At 40.5% G+C, this 17,716-nt stretch overlaps 1 protein-coding gene across 1 annotated transcript in view; it reads left to right on the forward strand.

The window, feature by feature from the left end:
• The window catches only part of yap1 (Yes1 associated transcriptional regulator), a 37,014-nt gene extending 20,140 nt beyond the window's left edge, over positions 1-16,874 (forward strand). Inside the window, 5 exon segments of the mRNA XM_022189074.2 lie at positions 7,047-7,216; positions 9,605-9,674; positions 9,677-9,731; positions 10,840-10,952; positions 13,891-16,874. Coding sequence (XP_022044766.2) covers positions 7,047-7,216; positions 9,605-9,674; positions 9,677-9,731; positions 10,840-10,952; positions 13,891-14,126 — 644 coding nt within the window. The 3' untranslated portion in view covers positions 14,127-16,874.
• The last annotated feature ends 842 nt before the right edge of the window (positions 16,875-17,716 follow it).

Raw genomic sequence — 17,716 nt, forward strand, 5'->3', positions numbered from 1 at the left:
ATAGAGCACGCCCACATCACTGAAATCCAGTCCACGTTTTCCCTGCAACCACTCGGTACCTGTAGCATGTGTTTACCGGGAGGAGCACACAGAACCGACTAGAGCAGCGTTAGGAGAAGAACGTGAACAAGAATGGATATATGAAATGTTTTCAGGAGAGTAAGTATTCATCACTGCTGATAGTAACAATAAGATAGCTCCAGCCCCCCAGCTAACAGCAGAAAGGCCCATGTAATTAATGAACCAAATGCTCCCTGTTTGACAAATAAAAACCTGGCTTGTACACGCTGTAGGAGAGAGCCCCTGTACAGCAGGCAGTGTGAGACGCTGCTACTTAGCTAGCTAGTTAGTCTGAAATGCACTGTGAAGGTTCTGGTTGTTCATAGAGTTAGGTGTGCACTCTTATTTATTTATTTATTTATTTAACCATATCTTTGGGATGACTTCCTTCTGGAGCATCAGCTCCAGCATCAGATGCACACAGCACGGCTGCCAACTCTCACGCTTTGGCCGTGAGACACACACAACTCAGTCCCTTCACACGCTCTCACGCCACACTCCAAATATCACACGGGGGAAAAAAAAAAAAAGTTTCACTTTGCTGTTATGGGAATATGTAACTTTTGGGTTCAAATTTTTACTTCAGAGAACACCAGGTTTGTGAAGATCTGGTTGCATTTGCATTTTGCATTTTCTGTCATTGTGCAGCTGTCAGGCTGGCTGTCTCTGAGTGATGCACCAAAGCCTATGTGCAGCGCTCATAGATGTGTATAGAAAAGTAGATAAGACACACCCCTCTGAGCGGCGTGCGTACTGGGACACCAAGCTAATGGGGGCAAAGTTTCAGTGCTTTCCATTGATGTGTACGGTGCGAAAACTAAAACAAGAAGAATGCCGGCTCATTGTACTGCATACAAATGCATGCTACGTCGGACAATTGAGAACGAGAAAAACTTGAAATAACTTTTCATAGGTAGAATAGCTTTTGGCTCTTTTTTCATTGATTAAATCTTGTTGAGAGCTTCCAGTCTATGAGAGCTAACTAGTTGGCCACTAGCAAAACACTAACGCGAGCTAGCAGCTTGACAAACCAAATACCAGACGATTATAGCAGCTGTAGTATAGCTGTACAAGCAGTAGTAGTAATACTAAAAGTACAAGCAACAGTAGTAGTATAAATAGCTGTTAGAGTCGTAGATAGGGTTGCCACCTTTCAGAACTGAAAATAAAGGACACCCACCACAGTCCTCAGGGCCCACAGTTCAAGTAGGTTGGGAAAGATATTCCACAGATTCAGACTTACTGGCATAGTAACTCATATAGATATAGGTGTCAAAACATAAACGGTGGCCTCTTTCCCATCGTTGAAAGGTAGACAATGTGCTACAATGCCCATTTTATCAAAAGCAGCTGTCTTTCAAGTTGCAGGAATAACATGGTGTCAACAGGAGCCAGTTGAAGGCTGCAGTGATTTTTGGTGACACTACAGTGGATCAGAGTGAAGTCATTGAATATTTGTGTCTCTCTTCACTGTTGCAGCGGTTTTGCAATTTGCAGACAGTCCCCATGCACTCCATAGACACCAATGATAGACCATTAAAGCATAGTTATTATGTGGTTCAAAAAAGCACAAAATGATAGGATGTTGCCTAAAATTGTCATGATATATATGTGGACGAAGGCATGAAGCTGAAACAATCCAGAAAACACCAGAGGAAGAGTGCAACAGCCCAGGGAACTCACTTCAGCAGAGTCTGAAGCTGTCCCATTTGATTCTTCTGGAAAACTTCAAACGTCTTTTAAACACAATGGAAAAATCATCTTTTAGGACTTGTTCTTGAGTGTTTTATGTTGTGTTTTGTCATGACCCTGTTTGTCTGGAACTCAGTATTATATTGTCTCGTATAGGTCCCTTAGTGTTGTTTGTCAGTGACTCAATGTTGTCTTGTAATGTTATTTAAGGACAGGTCTCTCTTGAGAATGACACTCAGTGTCTCAAGGAGATTACCTGTATAAATAAACACTAAATAAAATAATGTAAAAACAGAGTAGCACAGTACGTCTCTTAGAAAACATCATAGTATAACCTTTGATATGAAAAAATGCCATCAACTACAAGATTTTAAATACTTTCATTTACTGCAAATAAATATCTGCTCCAAATGTCTCACAAATAATCATTATCAGCCTTAAAAACCCACAAAACACCCCTCTATACTCGACCACTCTTAGTACAGTCCGGTTCCCCCTTCTACAAATCTGCTTGGAATCTTCCACTTCCTGTTTGTCAAAGTAGCCTTCTACCTGGACACGTTTTGTTGGAGCTCATGCAACAAACATTTTGGGTAACTGAACTTTAATATGGATGGATGACACTGAATTAGAGTCTGTTTTAATGAGATTGAGTTCAGATGTGTAGCTCTGTCATTAAATAGTCAATCATTTCTCAGAATTCACAGAAAAAGTCTGAAATGTTTGCTAGGTTAGCATCCCACATGTTCTTTGGCTCAGCTTCTGTTTTTTTTCTGCTTTTTTTAAGCTCAATTTTTTTTTATTATCCTATTATCTCTTAATGTTTTCTCTATAATAAGATTTTAAAAGGGCAAAAATGCTCTTAATTTACACCAGAATGCAGGAAATAGGATCAATAATTTTCAAAATTTTCGGGGGGAGGGCCCCCAGACCCCCGTCAGCATCCCGCACGAACCAAATGTCTAAAGTCTGGGCACAAGTTGGCAGCCCTGACACAGTGAAACAGGAGCTGAGCTCATTCACATATGATTAGGTGTAAAATCTAAGACTTATTTAACTTGAGCTTTTATTTAGGAGAGTAATGATTGGAAAGTGGAGATAGCCAAGAGAAAGATGTATAAGCCAAATTAGCCGGCCAAAATATACGTCATAAATAAATAAATAAGGTCACATTCTTATACACCGTTATGGGATAATACTATAACCTTAGTTCATTTATGCTGATAGAGAATACATTGGACTTCATGACAGTTACCTGGTTTGTGTGATAGACCTTGCAATAGCTGAAAGAAAAGAAGAAAAACATAAACCAGGTCAAAATATCAGGATTTTGACTGTTACCACAGCTACCATTGTAACATAAAAATCTTTGCTGCCCATGCATCAAGGTTATACATGTGATGTAAAAACATGTCTGTTTGCATTACGCCATTCCATCAGCAGCAAAACCAGTGGGATTTCTGAAGTTTTTGTTGAAGGTTCAATTTAAATTGTGCACAATTTAAATATAAACAGAAAATGAAACCTTCAGATTGCACATTGAGTGGCAAATTAATGGTAAAAAACATTGGTTTTCTGGTTTTGCTGCTGTTTCCATGATAGAACGCTAACTGGCATCTTTTGCTAATTTTGCACCTAATATGACTACCTTCTATAATGCTCTGTTTTCACTGGTTGGACCAAACAAGACTAAGACCAGGAACAGTCTGGCTCTAGAGGGAACACTCTCCTCTATTATGACTATTAAAATGGCTGGTTTGGAGCCCTGCCATGAATGGGAAAAAGAGATAATCAAGGCTTCAGAAAAGGCCACCAGGGAGGATAACATGGCTCACAAGAATTCATTTTTCCCTGTTCTTTCTTTTCCTGTTCCTGTTTACAGTTGTGCCATTTATTCTGAGTTTACAGTATTTGTTATTTATTTTGGGCCTAGTTAATAAGTTATTCCCCCTGATTTTAGTCCATGTCACCCTGCTCCTGTGGGACAGAGTTTAGTGTCTGATTGTAATTCTGTTCAGTGAATGGATAATTTAAGTTATGAAGATATGTTTTGTTTTTGCTTAAGCACTTTTTATTGTTTAGTTGGCTGATGTGGTCAACTTGAAGCTTTTGAATGTGCATTAGAAATGTTACAAAGTGATTGCTGGAGTTATTTCAATTATGCATATATTTATGAAAATACCTGAAATGTGTTGTACACATCCAGCCACAGAACTTTCATCCATATTTTACAAGAAGAACCATTTTCAATACTGCCTGCCCTTGCGCTGTTTTTTTTCTGTTTTTTTAAGCTCAATGTTTTTTTTATTGTCCCTTAATGTTGTCTATAATAAGATTTTAACAGGCAAAATGCTCTTAAATACACCAGAATGCAGGAAATAGGGATGGCTCGATACCACTTTTTCCCCATCCGATACCGATATCGATACTGCAGCCTTCAGGATCGGCCGATACTGATATGATTCTTTTTGTCATTCTAAAAGTTGTTAATAATACATGGATGTAATTTGCTTGACACTGACATCTAAAAACACCACGTTCATTGTACAACAACTGTTCTGGTCCCCTAAAGAAAGAAGGAAAACATGTGACAACAAGTTATGCGTAACTGCCTTGGCTTTATTAAAACGTAAAGCTCACATCACTTTTAACAGTGTTTGTAAACACAACAGAGCCAGCTGCACCATTCAAATGTTTGAAATAAAACTTGGTGCACATATTTAAATTAAACTAAATAATCCCAGTGTATAAACAGAAAAGCCCCATTACACCTCAATGGCATTGCAAGGCTGCAATAAATAATTTTATGAATTAACATAAAATAATAGCATCTCCACTAGAACAATGTAGGTAGTACTCAGTAAGTTACACATGGCTTCTCCAGACACACAATCAAAACAATAAAAAATGTAGGTTATACACCTGATTTGCTGCACCAAAACAAAAATAGAAAAACAAGGGTAAACAGTGATAGTGCAATCTAGTGTCTTTCTTCTTTTGCATGCAGCCGCTGATGTTGTACTGTATGTAAAACACAGTGAACAATTATTTTATTGACACGTGTACAACACTGATGGAATATAAACAATATCTGGGGATTAAACGTTCTCATGCGAGTGAAGCTGAGAGCAGCGTAGGATCTCCCCTGATGCCATTTAGACACCGGTGGGGTGGACAGGAGGAGCGACCTGTCACCTAATCATATTTAGCACGAAAACTTGTCCGCAGTTCTCTACTTAATCACATTTAACCCGAAAAACAGTCGAAAACAACAAAATAAACAGTAAACATACAACAGAAAAGCCATCAAGTGGCCACACAGTGAAACGTAAGGCGCACGCGTTCACGTGAAGGGGGAGTCTGATTTTTTCCGGGGGTGTCGAAAAATGATAAAACAATCCACATTTTCCACCACACAAGGTGGTTGGTTATCCAGAAAAATGAACTCGACAATTTCCTCTGTTATATTTTGGCATTGGAGTGAGTTTTGTACTCTTCTGTGGTGCTTCCTGCAACGATGGCTGCCGCGGTTCACTTTCTCTTTTGCACTCACCTGTAAAAAGTCTCCATACTGCTTTCCATGACGCTTCTGCAGATGCTTTATTAAGTTCGTTGTTTTAAAATGTCCGGTTTTGCTGCCACCCCTTGAGACACTCATTTTGCAAACGTTGCACTCAGCTATTTTACTTTTCTCCTCCGTTCGCATAAGTAATTCCACACTGAAGAGATGACCACAGCTCTCCAGGATTCTGTTCACTCTCTCCTCACGTGATGAAAACACGGGCGCATGGCAACCATGGCAACAGCTCGTCTGTGTTACGGCATGTCGTGAAAAGTGAAGATGAGGATATATGAGATAGATTGGGCTTATGGATCGGATCAAACGAGTTCTAATATAAAACTCCGCATGCGCGCATCCAGTCATTTGGCCTGGATCGAACCTCGATAGTCGATCCAGCGGATCGGATCGGATATCATCCCTAGCAGGAAATAGGATCAATAATTTTCAAAATTTTCTGGGGAAGGGCCCCCAGACCCTCCACCAGCATCACACTCAGACCAAATCTCACTCTAAGGTCTGGTCACAAGTTGGCAGCCCTGAATTATTGTGTTGTAAGCAAAAGTCATGGTCACTGTGGCCCAAAACATTTACACAGTAAAGTATCTCTGAATAAATCTAAATCTGTCCAAAAAGTGGAAAAAGCAGTTTCTTCAGTTTTTTGTTAGCTGTTTGTGAAATTCACATTCACTCACATCCTGTGCATCTCCTGGGGGCTAAGCCCCCCTGTCCTTAAAACCTAGTGACGCCCTGGTTCTCATTTTGCACTTATTAAATCTACTGAGCCATCAGGCCAGTGTAAGGAAGCAGTCAGTCCTTTGAGGGATAATCTGCGATTTTGTTCTAGAACAAAACAAAACGCACAATGAAAGGATAAGTCATGACTGATGCAATGTACAAAACTAACAAAGCCTGTCTTTGTCAGTGAGTGGGAGGGGATCAGGTCTTACAGGAATAGTGATTGTTTCAGACACTGGGAAGAAAACTTGTGTGGGACTTCCCTCGTCCTACCACAACCTGCTGCACTGGCTTCTGTCTTCTCTAACAAGTTCACCATTCAGGCAAACGTTCAAGTTGTCAGTCTAGTTATATGGTGTTAAAGTGCAGCCAGGAATTAGGAAGGTGCAGCTGCAGAGATGCTACTGTATTATGGACACAGATCAGGATGCTGTTTGTGTTATGTTTTACTACCCAATTATGAAGAATTGTCATTGCTAAAGCTACGTGGGTGTTAATGGTTTAAAGTCCAGGAGATAAAGTTTCCCTTAATTGTGACTCAGCAGATTTTTCATTGGAATCGGAAAGGTTTTTATTGCAAAGTAGATTTTTACATACAAGGAAACTGCCTTGGTGTTTTAGTGCCAGTCATTGGTATTAAGTGTAACAAGATAAATAAAAAGCAGTAAGTGCATTAAGGGGGGTATAACTCAAAAAAAGTAATATAATTATTCCCAATGTGGAGGAATGTACAAATTAGTCACATGAGAATATGCAAGGTTTCATAGTCTGTAATGCAAACAAAAACCTGAAATGTACAAGAGCGTAATAATAGTAATCCTATTTTAAATCTTTTCTGAAATTAAATTTTACTGTCAAGTTGAATAGGATTGTGTATATACTGTATTAGCAGCAGTTAGTTTCAAGTTTCCCAACAGATCTGCAAAGTTTTTTTGCCATAGCACCTGTGTTGTAGTCTTAAAACGAACACTGACGTCTGAACTCATTTCTTTTGCAGCCCTGAACCAGCAGAGGATCACTCAGAGTGCTCCAGTGAAACAGGGAGGGCAGCTGCCTCCCAGCCCACCACAGCGCAGTCATGGAGGCAACAACCAGTTGAGACTGCAGCAGATTGAGAAGGAAAGACTGAGACTGAAGCAACAGGAGCTACTTCGGCAGAGACCACAGGTTAGAAATCGGACTTAAACACTTCAAAAAACACATTTGAGGCCTAATGTGAGGACAAATACTTTAGGAGCAAGACACTGAACACCAAAACTGCTACTTGAGTAAGTGCCAAAATGTTTATGATGAAAAACATATACTGAATAGGTCCTTAAATATGAGTCATTTATAGGTATAGTGGTGGATCTCCAGCCTCTTTGATCAGTCTTTATTGTTACACCACCCTGCAATGAAGTCTTGTGAGTCATCTGTGGTAATTTTATCACTTCCTAACGGTGATGTGTCACAGTGCCGCCCACACAGGGTGGTGCAGCAGAGTCCAGTAGTTTACTCAAGGCTGTGTCATAACACCAGAAACAGAGCTTATGATTATGAAATGAGAGTGCTGCTGACTTGTTTACCATACCATTCACACGGGCTGTTTAAAGTTTACAGTGTAGGAAGTGACCCGAGCGTGTTCCTGCACCAGACCGTAAAGGGAAAGTGATTTGGACTGTTCTTACCAAAAGTCCTCCGAGCATATGTGCTACATGCTTAAGTATCCCGGTTATTGGCCAGCTTTTTGAAACATCATGCGAAAGAGAGAACTGGTTTTCCATAATGGGGTGAGGGATTAAGAATTTCTCGGCCATGTCAAAGCCTTAAACAGGTTCTAGCCAAGTTATATGTGCATGTGGATGTCAAAGGTTTTTGAGTAACAAGGTTACTTGAGTGCATATGTTGCCTTCTTGCCCGGATTCTCCTGGCGTCTTGTGGTAAATAACTGTAATAGATAAGCACTGATTATGCAAAGAAAACAACACAAGATGACACACAAGCTTCTCAACTATCAGCGCGTGATGCAAAAGGGACTCTAGCCCAGCTGTTATACATTAAAAGAGCATCTATCAGACAATCTGCTGAATTGCATTAACCCCGAGGTTCCTGTAACTTTTGTTTGGATTCGGAGGCTATAGTCTATTTGCAAATATAGCAGACCGCGATTATCGCAGGAATTTGTGCAACTATGCCGGTTATACGTCTGTGTAGGGGAGTTCACCTTTGGGGCAAAACTTGCCAAACTCAAATGTATTCCACATAGCGAATGTGTTGATGAAAAATGAGTGAGTGGATCACTTAAACCCCACTGCTGTGTCCTGTAGGCTTCACCTTCACCGATTCTGAAGTTTGGCTTCAAGCTGCTGCAGCCGTAGCTTAATTGAGGTTCATAAATTTCAGTATAAGGGCAGATTTATACAGTTTTGATAATTTCATTAACTTCTAAATGTGAATTGTCTACCATTTGCTCTCAAAGACAACATCCTGAGTGATTACACAAAAAAGTAGCTACATTTCTCAGTTCGTTTTGATGCAAAACTGAGCTTGTCAGACAAATATCACTTTATTTGTTTTTCTGCAGTCAGTTGTAAGGATGCAAACAGGCAAACATGCTATAATAGTTGAGTACGTAGAGCATTATCACTTCTATTATCCTGTCAGCTATTACAAGTGCAAGGACACATGTTCTGTCAAAATAAGTCTTTTTTCCGAAAGATAAGAAGTTGGCGTGCAGCAGAAAGATGGTTTCTGACTTCAAGTAAAATCCCAGGAATTAAATTAATCATCGATGTTGCATCAGTTCTGTACACAGTGTCCCTCAAAGAGTAATTATTTACTTAGTTGATGATTGTATGACAATATGTGATTATGAATCACACTGGAAATCTTACAGAAGAGAACACGAATCGCAATAATACAGAGCAAATAAAGCGCATGCTAGGGCTCAGATTTTGGGATCCTGCGTTGTGTGACTCAGACAGCCGGTTCAGCTGCAGTTTAACTAAACCCGTGCTTGTTTTGACACAGCAATCAAGCCCAGTTTGGCACACAGCTGTGATTCAAACTCAGTTTAGCGGGAGTTGTTCTAAAGTGCAGCTAAACTAATCAGATGCTAAGTGACAGGGTGTCGAGAAGCAATTTTATATATGTACTAAAAACGTCACCTTCCATCGGTTGCCTCCCTTTTCTCTGTTTCCCTGTAAAAGTTTAATGAGATCTCGAAATAGTGACACTGGTCGAGTCGTTTCACCTTCACATTCAAGGACTTCGAAGGAAGGAGGGCAAAAAGAACAGCATGACTTCATATCCTCAGCCTTATCTGATACAGCATGTGTAGAAAACAATTGTCTCCAACTGTGGCCGGCCCCCTCATGTAATATGACACTCCGTACGGCGAGAAATGAAGAGCACCATGTTGGCGAATTGTGTCTTCCAGAGTTTTGACGTTTTATGCAGAGCAGCAGGGGTATAAGACAGTTAGAAAATGTCTTCACCCAGCTGTAGCTGCGTATAATTAGCCTCTGAGGTTAAGGTTAGGATTGATGGTGTTGCTAATGTGCTTATTATCCTCAGGAGCTCGCTCTAAGGAACCAGCTGCCCACCAGTATGGATCAAGATGGCAGCACAAACCCTGTGTCCTCCCCAATGGCCCAGATGCCCGGACCATGACCGCCAACAGCTCCGACCCATTCCTCAACAGGTTAGTTTCATACGGAAGCCAGGATTGTGGAAATGGAGGAAATATTCCCCTAGAACTGCGCAGTCCCACTGACATAAGCCGTCTTGGCTCCCACTGTGGCTCAGTTCATCAGACTTCATGTTTGAGAGAGCCTGTGAGCTCGGCTGTTTGAGTTTGAGCCCTGGTGAGAGCTCCCCAAGTCACACAAGTAGTAAAAACAGAAGGCCAGTCTCCGAGCTTAACCCTCTTCACATGGTAATGACTCATTCAGACCAGCAGATCTGTGCTGGAGTTCATTGCGCAATGATGACCTCTGGTGTACAACTGCTGCAATAAAGGCAATCAGACCCTAAATGGTGTTGCAAGTTGTGTGTGTGTGGAGAGGCGGGGGGAATAAAACCACACTTTTTTCAAATTGAGGACACCATCTACTGCTAGTAAAGACACACAACCTGCTGGATTGAAACTCTAACAACAGCTGATACTACAAAGTTTTTTCCCCTCGTGTTAATGCCGCTTCATGGCATTCTGGGAAATAATTCGTAGCAGTTCAAGCTCTAGTTCTTCTGACAGCAGACAAACTGAGGAAAGAGCTGAATAGCAAGCAGGCCATGAGAACATGTGGTCCAGTCAGTAGACAGGCCAAGCTAATCTCCCCTCCTCCCCCTGTTGCCTCCACTCCCCTGCTCTCACAATGGCCTCATTCATCCTGCCTCTGCCATACTCTGCCTACATATTTTTCTGCTAATTAGTATAGGCTTGTCAAATGTCTTCTCTCGCTCCCCTTTTGTCTCTGTTGCTTTCATTGTTGCTCTTTTCCTATATTCCGCAATATAGGGCGAAGAAGTGAAGCTCCATTTCAATGGTGTCAGTGTTCATTAGTCGCCATAGTCGTTCTCATCAATATCTCTGTTTAAAGGTCCTCAAGGGTATTAAGGCCAGAGTTTTATTTTTAAAGACTGTGTGCTTTGTTTTATCATTTAATTAAGTTCAGTTTCAAAGTAGAGTTAAGTGAATGTCATTAAACTCAAGACAAAGACAAACTTTTTATTTGCTTCAGCTTGACTCAAAATAGGATGTTTATTAGAGATGGCTCAGAGTTCATAACCCAAATTTGTTGTGTGTCCAGCGGGACCTACCACTCCAGGGATGAGAGCACAGACAGCGGCTTGAGTATGAGCAGCTACAGCGTCCCTCGCACTCCAGATGACTTCCTCAACAGCGTGGATGAGATGGACACAGGTGAGTCTGGAAATGGAGGTGATATCATCACTTTGTCTAGACTTTGTTGGTCTGTTTTCTCAGAAGAGATTTAAAGCCAGAATTAAATCTCACAATTCTGAGTTGAATGAAAGAAAATTTTTAAAAAAGAATCAGAACTCAGACAACTTCGATTACACATCTTCTCAGGTTAAGCCATGTGAATCAGAAATACGATTAGGGTAACTATTGTGTTGCATAACAAATTTAAGTTAAGCTAAGTGACTTTTACTTCAATCAGATGTGGAAACTGTCCTTTTAATTAGGAGAGTCACTGAAGTGGATCAATAGAGATTTTACAAGGTACAATCAAAAAGTTTCAGGAGTGTTTCTGTTGTGCATAAATGGCAACAGGTGCAACTGTCATAAGTCAGAATGCTATGGGATGTGATGTTATAAACATCAGGATCTGTGTTGTGGTTATTTTTTTGACTAGGTGCACATTTTTGGTACCATCATGGACGCCAAACTAGAGCGCAGTGCAAACATATGCACACTGTTTCTGTCAAAGCCCAGTATGACCCTACCTTCATGTGGAAGCTGAATGGTGACAAGAAGTGGGTCTGCAGCTTTGACTCACAGACCAAACAGCAGTTTTAACAGTGGAAGAGCGGGACACCTAGAGCACACACGTCATTTTCTTGGCATTCACAGGGTTATGTGCCATGAATCCATCCTTCAGTGTCAGGTTGTCTAGGCAGAGTTCTACTGTGCCGTCCTGAAATGTCAGAGTTAGAGCATTCGGCAGTAACAACCAAAACTATGGCATATGGGTGCCGCATTTGCGCTGTCCACCCAGTGACAGCACGGTGATTGCACATGAGTTATTTGGCCACAACACCATCATCACTCTCCACTCACCCTAGTCACCGTTGAAGGGTCGCCATTTTAACACAGTGGAGGATATCAGCACAGATGTTTACATAACGGGACCTTCCAGGGAGTGTTACAGAAGTGACAGCATTGCAAGGACTGGTGTGTTGCTGTGAATGTACACTGCACTGAAGTGAATGCCGGCTGAATTTATATCACGTAGGCTTTTCATCGCATCTTGTACTTGTATTAGACTCCTGATAAAGATAACAGTTTTGACTTATTGTAGTCCTTCCAAAGTCAACACGTCCAACCCTGTAGTTACAGCTAGGAGTTTGATGTGACTTGTGTGTACAAGATGCTACCAAAAAGTTATGTCACTACCTCTTATAAAAGGTATCTCATTTATATTTGGCTGCCGTTTCTTTCAAATTGTTTCTCAGTTTGCAGCAGTTGACTGCTTTTGTAACGCTCTGCAGAAGTCCCGTTGTGTAACCGTGTCGAGCACCATCTGCAGTGCATGTTGAATCTACCCTATTGTGTCAAAATGGTGACCGTTAAATATCAGTTTCATTTTAGGGAAGAAGTAAAATTTATAGAAAGTAGAGCAGGTGGAGAGCAAACACCATGTTGTGGCTAAACAAAACGGTGTGCTCGGTGTGTTCATGGCACATTCATGCCACACTTTAGTTGTTTTTTGCTGATTGTTCTCCCTCAGGGGCCTCTAGATGTTACAGTAGAAGTTGACAATCTGCCCATGGGGAACAATTTCACAGCACAGAACTCCATGAATGTCAAAGAGCGTGCAGGCCACCACAAAGACCGCTGTTTGGGTCAGAACTGCAGACTCACCTCTAGTCACCAGTGATGATCTTTCACTTGAAAGGTGGACCATCCTGGCAGATTGACACAGACCCTGAAGGTTGCTCTCTGCTCCAGTTTGAGGTCCATGGTGAAATTGTTGATGTGCACCTGCCAGAGGTCACAAAAAGCATGCAACACAGGTGTTAATGTTGAATGCACAACGTCAAGTGGAATCCTGACCATACTGTGAGAAAAACCCAACAAATCCAGTGATTGCCTTTGAGCAAGTCTTAACCTTATTATGCCAAGAGCCCTGAGAAGACACTGGGGAGGTTGTTGGGGCCCATTAACCACAGATGAGAAATGTGTACCTCAGGATCCAGAGATACCTGCAGAGGACTAAACACAAACTACAAGGGAAAGAAGACAAAGTTATTGACATCCAATCATTGCATATATTGTGACTGACCAGGGTTACATGAGCCATCCTTTGATAAAAAAGGAAAGTTTTGAACTTAATCGAAAAATTACAGAGGATATCTCCCTCAATTTTGTCTTTTTAAACTCTTGAGTCTACAACTAAGTCTGCACGCTGAGAGCAAAGTGCTCCATTAGAATCACATGGTACTATGATGCCTTTAAAGTATAAAGTAGATTGGTAATTAGGTGACTATCCTTAGCTAGCAGTGTTGAATATAATTCACCATTGCTCATTCTGGCCCCAGGGATACTTTTGGCTACAGTCTCTAACATGACGTTTCTCATGATGGAACTGCCAATAACCAGAGCTTCTCATCGGATGTGCTCTTAAATGGGGGAATCAGATTCAAAATGTGAGTTAAGGGTTCATAAACTACAAGTTTCTATTTAGGGCCATGCTTCCTGTCATCCAACCAACTTCCGATCGGCCGGGGTACAGCTAACAGAAGCTACGCTAAGCCGATCCAAGCAGACCATTATGTACTCATGGATGTAGAAAGTTAGACGCTGGACCTATACCTTCAACATCCACAAGTGCATGAGGGTCTGCTTGGGTCTTCATCAGGTATGCTACAGAGGTATACTTGGCAGTAGTTTGCAGTATGCGTAGATGCGACCTAATGTGTATGAATGGAACAGAGTCGTTCAAGTGGACTCAATCAGACTAGAAATAATGTCTGTTTAGAGGATTCTACTTTAATCTATATATTCCACACATGCACACTACTGCCAAGTAAGTAGATTGCATCGTCCTATGTGGGCTTCTTTGTGCAGCCCAAAATTTCTGCAATTGAAATTCAAGCATCATTTTTCTGTTCATCAGGGGACCCGCTTCCAACTTCCATGGCGACACAGCCCAGCCGTTTCCCCGACTACCTGGATGCCATCCCGGGGACAGACGTGGACCTGGGCACTCTGGAGGGCGAGAGCATGGCGGTGGAGGGTGAAGAGCTGATGCCCAGCCTGCAGGAGGCCCTGAGCTCCGACATCCTCAACGACATGGAGTCTGTGCTGGCAGCTACCAAGATTGACAAGGAGAGCTTCCTCACATGGTTATAGAAGACTCCTTCCTCCTCCTCCTCCCTACACTCTGAACTTCTGCCTGCTCTAATCTGTGAAGGATTCATAGATGCTTTTACCAGACATTTCAGCGAGCCTCTCTGGACTTCTCTGTCTATCTCAGCGTTTAAGGCCAACCCTCTTATACAGGCAGTATTGTTCTGTTCTTTTCACTGGTGTGTTATCTCTTTGTTTTGTCTGTGTCTTCAAGGCTGGCCTATGAACAGACAATTATGCAAGGGTCCCCAAATCATTCACAGGTCTGTCAGTGAATCTAGGGCATATTTACCCCAGAGCAGGGGGTCACTCCTTCCCCCTGGTCTCCCCCTTGTAGCTGAACTGGGCGGGTGCATGTGCTCTTCTGTAAGGACTGCCATTATCAGTTATCACCTGGAGCCTCTGGAGCCTCTTTCTTTTTGCAATATAGCCTGAAGCTGCACTACTTAACTGTGTTTGGGATGATTGCATCTAGCTTAAGTAGCTTTATATTTGGCCTCATAAGTTTTTATTCTTTTGTTGTTGTGTTGTTCTTTTTTTTGACAAGCCTGAGAAACCAAAAATGATGTATTTGAAGCATAACGAACAATACTGATTTGGAGTAAAGGTAAAACGTGATGCCCAGTTTGGATGTGGTGGCTTTGCTGAGGGGGGGATGGGATGAGGGTTGGAACCTGGGGACCGACTACATTGCTGCTTGGCTGTGCCAGCAAGTCTAAGTTAAACCTTTGATAGATCAAGTGCCTTCAGATGTATTTTTTTGAGACGCGAGCAACACGAACAATTACCCACGATTCTGTGACGCAGCAATAAGCATAAAGGCTGTACTCATAAACATCAGCTGCATTCTTCCTCTAATGTTCAGTAATCAAAATTGTATTTTTTGTTTATAAGCACGAGGGGATTTAGGGATCTCTCTTTTGTTTTTTTTTGTTTTTTTTAACCCTAGCTTCTTTGTATCTCAGTCTTATCCAAGCCTAATTCACGATTCATTTGTTTTATCTTTTTAGCATTGTATTTTTAGGTTACTACATATGTATGATAGCTTAGATCAAATGGCATTTTTTTTGCTTTTGTTTTTTTCCCATTTCTTTCATAGATGAATTGAAACATTTTTAACAGGGTTCTCTGTTATCACAGCACATCACTTCACCAAGATTAAATCTGCCGAGACACGGATTGATTTGGTTTTGGCTTATCGAGAAGAAAAAAAAAACGAAAAAAAAAACATTTAGCTGATTTCTTTTGTCTCTGCTTTACTATATACATATTAGTGTTATTATATTTTTGTTGATCACATGCAGCTTTTTTTGTTATCTTTCCTAAACATTAACCAAAAAAAGCAGATGTCTAGGCTCGGCAGAAACTATAGCTCTTTGATCAATTAAATCTTGTGACAGTGTATAGTAAACAAGAGTTTCCATGTTTGAACAGTCTTCCTAAAGAGGAGCTGAACTCCATTGCGAGATGCTGTGTTGGGTGTTTAAAGGACAGGATTACACAGCTTGGACAAGTTTAAGCAGGTTTAAGAGTCATGTCAAGGGGTAGTGTAGAAGGTCACGGTTTGACTGATGGTGGCGACTTAGGCAGATTGTCGGTTTTCTTGTTTGTTTTCTTTTGCGGAATAATTAAGAAACAATCAGTTATCTCAGTCAGGAATTGTTGTGGCAGATTCCAAAGATGTTTTTGTAATGACACTAACAACATTTTTTTTTTTTTTTTGCTTCTATCTTCAGAGTCCAGAAACGGTATGATTTGTAAATCAGCCTCTGTATGAACAAACTGTATAAGCTAATGAGAAAAATGACGTACGTTTCTAAGTGTTAAAAATGGACATGTCTGAATAGGTCCAGCTGAGAGATTCTTTTTATTTTGTAGATGGTTGTTTTGAGTGACTAACCCTGAGATTTTTAAAGGATGAGGTTTTTCGAACAGAGACGCAAGTGATTCTTCTATTAAGCACTCACATGTTTACATACTCTGATTAAGAAAACTGCTACAGCCGCAGCGGAGACAACACACTGACAATTCTCTCATAATCACGTTATTTTTGATGTTTACACGATGACTACATCTTTGCATTACTGCAGTAACTTTTGAATAATCAGCCTGCTGTGCATGCCTTTGGTCGAGGCCACAGGATGTCACACTGATTCTGTTGCCAGCCAATACTAAATTGGTAGCATTAACTTGATGGAACACTATACATATACATATACATATACATATACATATATATATATATATATATATATATATATATATATTAGAATAGAGGACATGAACAATTTTTTTATGCTGTGTGAGAAACCTCTTTTTAGTTTTGATTTTACTGATCATTAAATCATATGTTGATGGATTTTAAGATGGACGAACAGTGTTGGTGAGAACAATGCAACTAAAATGAGTGGTACACCACAGTGCTTGTATTGCACGGCTAGAGTTTTCATTTTGATGCAATGATGCATTTTGTCACACAAACCTGATTTTATGCTTACGTAGTGTGTAATTGTCAGAGCATATTAGATGTTGACTCTCGTTGTAGCAGTAGAACTAATCACAAGTTAAAGGATTTTGTATTTAGAGTTTTCTAAATGCACATGAAATGAATTTATATTCAGTAATGATCTGTTCATTTTTTTTGATAGATATGTGCATGTGTTTTAGAACGATAAATTCTGTTACATTATATCTTTCTTCATATGATACTTTGAAATTGGCCTGAAATAAAGTATATACTTTGTGGTAATATTTTCCTTGTGTGGGTTTTCATGACTACAAATACCACTTAAGATGATTTTATCCATCTAATTTTCCATTAAAACTTACAACAAATACACGACTTCTCAATTATAATACAAATAGACTTTATGTTGCATGTGAATGCTTTTATTTTTAGCAAGCTATTTTTAATAGTCTTACAACTCATTACCCTTACTTTACTAATTTCAAATGTTGCAGTTCCGCTTTGTGACCACCAGAGGGCAGTAATTACTCTTGATATTTAATACATGGAGGTTAATCGTTGGCTTTTTTTGGTGACTGGGATAATTTTTCACATTTTATTTCTTCAAAATTAGATTTCAAAAGTAATGTTAGAAGAAAAATACTTATTACTTTCGTACTTCAGTGTTTAGCATTTCTCCACCACTAGCAATAGTTACCATTAATGCAGACAGACATTTCCAAAAGCCCTTTAAGAATAAAAAGGTTAAAATAGACTGCCATAAACAAAGAACTAACCAGTCCCTCCAGGAATTCGCGATGTTGCGATCGCGCGAATTCACGCGAAATCAACCAATCTTGCGCGGCCTTGCAATTTTGTCCAATCAACGCAACTTTCCCGCAACTTTGGCCCGCCTCCTGGGAGTTCCACTAATCATAGTGGCTCCCAGCGCAAACGTAATGCACGTACGTCACCGAATTCACTTCCTTGCTTAAGTTTGAAGATGCAGACGTGCGATACTAATGTCTCTCATTTACCAACAAAAATTACTGCTGAAGACCGTGATAAACAATTAATTCACTGATGTTCTTCACCAAAGTGGAGCTAAAATGTTTTACACCCGTGCAATATTGTGGTGGAATACAAA

The sequence above is a fragment of the Acanthochromis polyacanthus genome, chromosome 13, assembly GCF_021347895.1.
Source record: "Acanthochromis polyacanthus isolate Apoly-LR-REF ecotype Palm Island chromosome 13, KAUST_Apoly_ChrSc, whole genome shotgun sequence".
Taxonomy (NCBI): domain Eukaryota; kingdom Metazoa; phylum Chordata; class Actinopteri; family Pomacentridae; genus Acanthochromis; species Acanthochromis polyacanthus.